We start from the raw sequence: 6687 nt of genomic DNA on the forward strand, positions 1-6687 counted from the left end.
ATATTTTATTATACTCAAACAACTTTTCTACCTTTGTCTTAATATTTTTGCAAATAGTAACCATAAAGATTTTTAAGAAACGAAGATAGTAGGAAACTAAAAGTATAATCGTAATTGTACTAGTATACGAATATACGATATTTCTGTATATATATGAGTCTCAAATACATGCATTAGGATAAGTCGTATCATTATATTTATTACTCTCACTACAATGGTCTAGCTATTAGCTTGAAACTTTTATAAATTTCAAGATAGTCCCTAGCTACAACCATTGGAGATGCTCTTAATCATCCACGTTTATTACATAAATGAATTAAAATCCCGCTGACAACCGCCTCTAGCTTGTGTCATCACGCCACACTATTAATTGATGGTGTGAATTGCCACATATAAGACTTTAGGATTTATTATCTTAACTTATTTCTGACAAAATAAGTTTAGTTTAGATGTGTTTAGACAAGATCAGGTTAACAAGATTTTCTTATATGTGGCAAAAAGAAATAAGTTCATATATGTTCGTAAAAATAAGTTTACTTTTTTTTTTCCGGAAAATTTAACACACATACACATAAGTTCAGATAGACTTAGATATCGTATACGTAAGGATAATTCAATTTCAATCAAAATTAGATGAACTGAACAAAGTACTAATAACTCCCTCGATCCCGGATTAACTTTTACATTTTATATATATTTCATCTGTCTCATACTCCGTATTAGTTTTTACACTTCTAACTTAGTTACAAAAACAATTATTTTAATACCTTGTCTATTTTATTACCAAAAGGGTAGGGTCTCACACTTTCTCACATTCAATTTAAAAAATACATTACGACTTTCTATCACATTTATTTTTTAATAAAATAACACGTTACTCATTTATTTTTCAATAAAATACATTATAATCAAATAATAACTTTTCTCCAAAAACTCTGTGAATGTGATAAACTAATTAATATGAGACTAAGGGTCGCGCGGGTAATTTTTTTTATCTGTTTAAGGGGGTATTAATAATTATTTGGGAAAGCCAATTAGGCATACCTATAATAATTATAATAAGGTGGAACCAAATAAATTAATTTAATGAGGAGGCAGCATGCACATGCAAGTATATGCAACTTAGGTAGTCACTTTTTGCGTAAAATTGTTAAAGACCCCAATTCATAATTATCCAAAATTGCTTTTATAGTGGAAAGAGTAGCAAAGAGCTAGTCAACATTGATTATTTAATTTAAAAATATATGGAGTACTCATACCAATATTTATCATCACCTGCCAGGCGAGACTATTTCGTCCTAATCTAAATTCCTACATGGCAATTAACTTGTTTGGTTTGACCACTTTGACCCTCTCTATCTTTGATTCTTTTCCCTTATCATCTTAATTCGTGTATAAAAGGCTCAGGCTCCCCCCATAAACCTGGAATATGGTATCTAAATCCTTTTTCATCAAATTCACACATTACAACAAAAACTTAACACACCTTGCTTAATTAATTATATTACTATTACACAACAGTTCATAAAATCGTTGAAAGATATATCATATCAAAATCGATAATTAATTAATGGGTAATTGCATGATTTGCATCAAGCCTGAATCCGAAGCTATGTGGGGAGGGGAAGACTGGACATCGGCCATGAAAATGGTGAAAGAAGAAGAAGAAGAAGAAGAAGAAGAAGAACTAGTACGTAGTTATTGGAAAGAAACACAATATTCATCGTCGAATGTAAAAGAGGTAAAGGTTAAGATAACGAAGAAGCAATTGGAGAAATGGTTAGGGAAGATGGATTGTCAACAAAAGAGGTTATGCGTTGAACAAGCTTTAGCACAATTGATTAAAGTTAGTGTTCATTGTAAGACTCATCATAGGTCTTGGAAGCCTATGTTGCAAACCATTCCTGAAGTTTAATATATTACTGCTATTTTTACAACTTTTTGTTTACAAATTTTTACGTAGTACTTTATTTATTCAACAACGTTGGTATAAATTGATCGAAATAGATTTAACTTCGATCTTTTTATACCAAGTATAACTTGTACAAATCTAGGATTTAATTCATTTAATTTTTTTTATGTACATGGTGAAATACTTGTAAACATTTGTTGGTATAAGATTTCAGAATTGAATTGAATTGGATTTAATTCTTGATTTTAGTGCGAATTGTTTATTGTCAACTTTCATACAACCATTTCTCTCTCCAATTAATTATGCTTATATATTATTTTATGTTATATGTATCTTAGTAGTTACCAACCCTTAGGATCAACCAAACATTTTCCTTGAAAGATAATTATTAATTATTACTACATGTGTACTTCCTATTTTAGAATTTATTACTAATATGTTGTTCTAAATTTCAAGCAAATTTATACGTACTTTATACTTTGACTAGGTTTAATTTAAAGCAGCCTGTGAACCGTTCAAGGCTCTTGATGGTAAGTTTTGGTAGAAAGCTAGCTTTAAGTTCGTTCTATAAAACTATAAATAGCGAACCATGAGCTAGTATGTTTATTAGATGAACCATGTTACAACTAACCCGCTTCTATGTGTCAATGTCCCGGTCCATAACCTCCACTACCTCCGTTTTAAAATTATCTTTACACTTTCTGTTTTAGTCTGTTTCGATCATAATGATATTTTCACTATATTTTATACAATTTTGGAAATGAAAATATACTTTCTTACCATTTTACCCACAACATTACAACTTTTCACTCAATTTCTCTTATACACCACCTATTTTTTTATACATTTCTTTTACTTTATCCATATTTTATTATATACACCCACCTTTTACACATTTTCCCTCTATTTTCCTAATATTTGTACAAACAGTAACCGTAAATATCATTTTGAAATGGAGTTAATAAACTCTACATTGCAATTCTTTTACAAATGAGGGTTTGTTTTGTTAATTTACCAAATGAGCAAAACTAGCTAGTACAATAATTAAGCCAAAATAAAATAAAAAATTACAACCTTTAAATGCACCTAACTCTACATATAGATATACCCGAGCACAAGATGGAGTTCTCCTAGCTTTCTCTTACAATGTCCTTCCTCTCTACCGAGGTAATGACTTGGGCATTAGAAGGGGTTTCTCCGTAAATATATCATATCACCTCGAGGTTAGCTAATGTATTCTTCCTTACAAGGCAAAGAAGCTTCATAGTCGGTGTTTGGGCTCCCAATTAACTATCAATTGGGCCACTAAGTCCAAAGCCCAATGGCTCAATACAGCAACATCAAACCCACAAACACTACATTCCAAAAAAGGCTATTCAGCTGCCAATCAAGGCCCAAGGCCCACTTGCAATAAATGACCTAAGGGGATTTGTTGTACAAACACGTACTATAAATAAGCCGCCGGGGCTCACATATCAAGGTACGTCCATTTTCCGCCTTAAGACTACTCTTCTAGGGAACTTCTCTCTAGAATCCGAGCATCGTTCTTACTTAGGCATCGGAGGGGCTTTCCTCGGAAACACCCCCGAGGCTAGTAACTTGTCTATTGTGCAGGTTAACTTGGACACGACACATTCGAGCTAGCAAGATCTTCAACACACACGAAAGGGCCTTCATTCGAAGCCCATTGTTCCATCCACTTCAACACCGGAACAATTTGGCGCCGTCTGTGGGGACAAACACTTGAAAGCTTCGAAAAACACTTCACTTTCCACGTAAAAAATGGAAGTTCCCAACAATGACAACCAGGACGACGTCCTTGTCCAAACGGATTCGGAATCCGATGGAGGGGAACAACTGAAGGAAATAATGCCCTTGGTCCAAGTATGCATTCAATGTTAAAGTCTAATAAATGCGGTTCAGTATTAATTAACAAGTTAATAATTCAGTGAGATCAAGTGAGCTGAATGCCTAGCTAGAGGCCGCTTCAGTTCAAGTGGAATTAATGATATTAATCCACAGCTTACTCTTGACTGAACCCGTAGGATCACACAAATAGTACGTAAACGGATCAAGTATTTAATGGCATTAAATACTCCATCTATGGATATTCGGAATCGACGGATCTTGGTTTCAGTGGGAGCTGAGATCGTCACAGGCAAGAAATGAATACTCCGGAAACGATGATATTGCCGGAAACGGAAATATGGATCGTATCGGAAATATAAATATTATCCAAGTCGTAGATGTTGCCGGAAACGGAAACATGGTACGTATCGGAAAATATTATCGGAAATGGAAATATTGCCGGAATCGGAAATATTGCCGGAAACGGAAATATTGTCAGAATCGGAAATATTATCGGAATCGGAAAATAATTCCAGAAACGGAAATATTAAATATTTGTTCGAAACGGAAATTAATTCCGGAATCGGAAATATTAAATATTGTTCGTATCGGAAATGAATTCCGGAACCGGGAATTTAATCGGAAGCGTATCGTACGAATTAGCATCGGACGAGGCCTGCCGGACGAAGGCCCAGCACGAACCCGGGCCATCGCCCAGCAAGCAAGACGCACGCCAACACGCACAGCCCATGGCAGCGCCAGGCCCACCGCAAGGCAAGCCCAGCGCGCCAAGGCGTGGCTGCGTAGCGTGGGCTGCATAGCGTGGGCCAAGCGCACGCACGCGTGGGCGCCCTCGTGGCTCCGGAAACGGAAATATTAAATATTTGTTCGAAACGGAAATTGATTCCGGAATCGGAAATATTAAATATTGTTCGTATCGGAAATGAATTCCGGAATCGGGAATTTAATCGGAAGCGTATCGTACGAATTAGCATCGGACGAGGCCCGCTAGACGAAGGCCCAACACGAAGCCAGGCCATCGCTTCAGCGAGCCAACACGCACCATCGCATGCCAAGCCTCGACCAGGCCCAGCGCAAGGCCAGGCCCAGCCAAGGCCTGGGGCGCGCGCGCGAGAGCACAGCAGCAGTGGGCCGAGCGCTGTGCGCCTAGCGTGGGCCGCAAGGCTTGCGCGGGTGTACGGTGCTCGTGCAATGCTTGTGCGGGAATCCTGAAGCAATCGGGATTCGAAATATGATTAAATCCTAAAACTATTAGATAATGATTATTTAATTAGAGTCCTAGTAGGGTTATAATTAAATAAATTAGTATCCTAATAGGATTCCAAATCCTTTTCCATAACTCTATAAATAGGTGCCTAGGGTCACATATTTACAACGAGTTTTCAAGTATTCAAAGTGAGTTTTTGAGAGAAAAATTCAGTCACACATTTGCCTAAAAGAGCCGAAAATAATAGTACCTTAAGGGCGATTCTAGTTGGTCAATCTTAAGGCGGATCTGGACGTGCTGTGGACTATCTACGTAGGGACGACACTTGGAGTCCTAAAGACTTGTTCTTGTTCGGTTCGGGCGCAGCTAGGGAAGGCACGCAACAAAGAGTATGCATCTAAACTATGCTAAATGATTATGTGTAAATAATATGTATTCCTGGCTTAATGGTTGTTTCCGCATGATTTATGTATTGTCATATGTATCATAACCTAACAGTGGTATCAGAGCCTCTTATTATTTTCATAATCTAAATTGCATGAACATGGTTAAATATTACAAATTTGCAAGAATTAAAAGGGGTGATTAATTTTCGTAATTGTTAATTAATTGCAAATTGCGTTTATTTAATTATACGTACGCAGTTTTTCGGCAGTTTCTTCGTTACTCATCCAAATCGAGTAATTTTTGTGTCAATTCCGCATGTAAAAGGCATTCTAAAATAGTTGTAATTAGTTTTAATTATAGCTTATCCTATTTGAAGAAAATGGTGCCTCCCACGGAGATTTTCAAGACGGACTTTGAAGTTAAAGCTTCAAGATGAAGTCGGGCCATACTAGATCACATTTATCTTATGCATGTTTTAAGTTATTTATTGCTTTTAAATATGTCTTAAAATGCATGAGATCAAAAGCTTGATTATGTTGCATGATTAAGGATTTTAGTTCACTTAAAATCTAACCAACATAGTAAGAGCCTTAAGTTCCAAACTTAAAAATTGAGTTAAAAGGTGCCATGCCAAAATATACACTTGCTTGGATATCCTTTACATCAATCTAGTAATAGTTTTCGCTCAGCGAGGTGTTACTTATTGGTCCTAAAGGGGCAAGGTACACAAATAATTGTGAGTACATGTTAGTTTTGGTGAAACTCAACGATATAAGTAAGGAGTCCTTTTATGTCGTGGCAAAATCAATAGGTTTACCTAATAAGTTCTTGGACGTACCTATCAACCAGGAATAGTTTCTAGACTATTAGCAAAAGGCTTTTGCTTACCTAAGATGTTTTAGGATTAAGTCGACAAACTGTGCTTAGTTCTTCAATGATTTTAGGATCTTGGAATCATTTTATTCACACCTGCCGGAACACATAACTTGAATAAAATGCTTAATAAACATTGAATTATGCATTTATGCTAGAATTTAAGTTTATTAAGAGAAACTGTGAATGGTTATTTATTTGTTTATTCTTTTCAATTGTAGTTTTTAATATGGCAAACAACAATTCATTCAACATTCGATCAATTCTCGAAAATGAGAAATTGAACGGGAAGAACTTCCTTGACTGGCAAAGGAACTTGCAAATAGTTCTTATGCAGGAAGAAAAGGAGTATGTCCTAGAAGAGGCGATGCCCGAAGCCGCAGGCGACGGGGTCACTCAGGCAGCCCTCAATCGTTGGATTGATGCCAACAAGGATGTG

The 6687-nt window shown here is 36.1% G+C and overlaps 1 protein-coding gene across 1 annotated transcript; it reads left to right on the forward strand.

Annotated features, from left to right (window-relative positions):
* Nucleotides 1-1570: 1570 nt before the first annotated feature.
* On the forward strand, nt 1571-1915 carry LOC110799736 (uncharacterized). Its single transcript, XM_022005011.2, has one exon. It carries the CDS (start codon nt 1571-1573, stop codon nt 1913-1915), a length of 345 nt encoding a protein of 114 aa, XP_021860703.2.
* Nucleotides 1916-6687: the final 4772 nt, after the last annotated feature.

Source organism: Spinacia oleracea, chromosome 4 (assembly GCF_020520425.1).
Source record: "Spinacia oleracea cultivar Varoflay chromosome 4, BTI_SOV_V1, whole genome shotgun sequence".
NCBI lineage: Eukaryota > Viridiplantae > Streptophyta > Magnoliopsida > Caryophyllales > Amaranthaceae > Spinacia > Spinacia oleracea.

Excerpts from the sequence above, each read along its gene's own strand:
- LOC110799736 (XM_022005011.2), top strand. The coding sequence starts at position 1,571 with ATGGGTAATTGCATGATTTGCATCAAGCCTGAATCCGAAGCTATGTGG.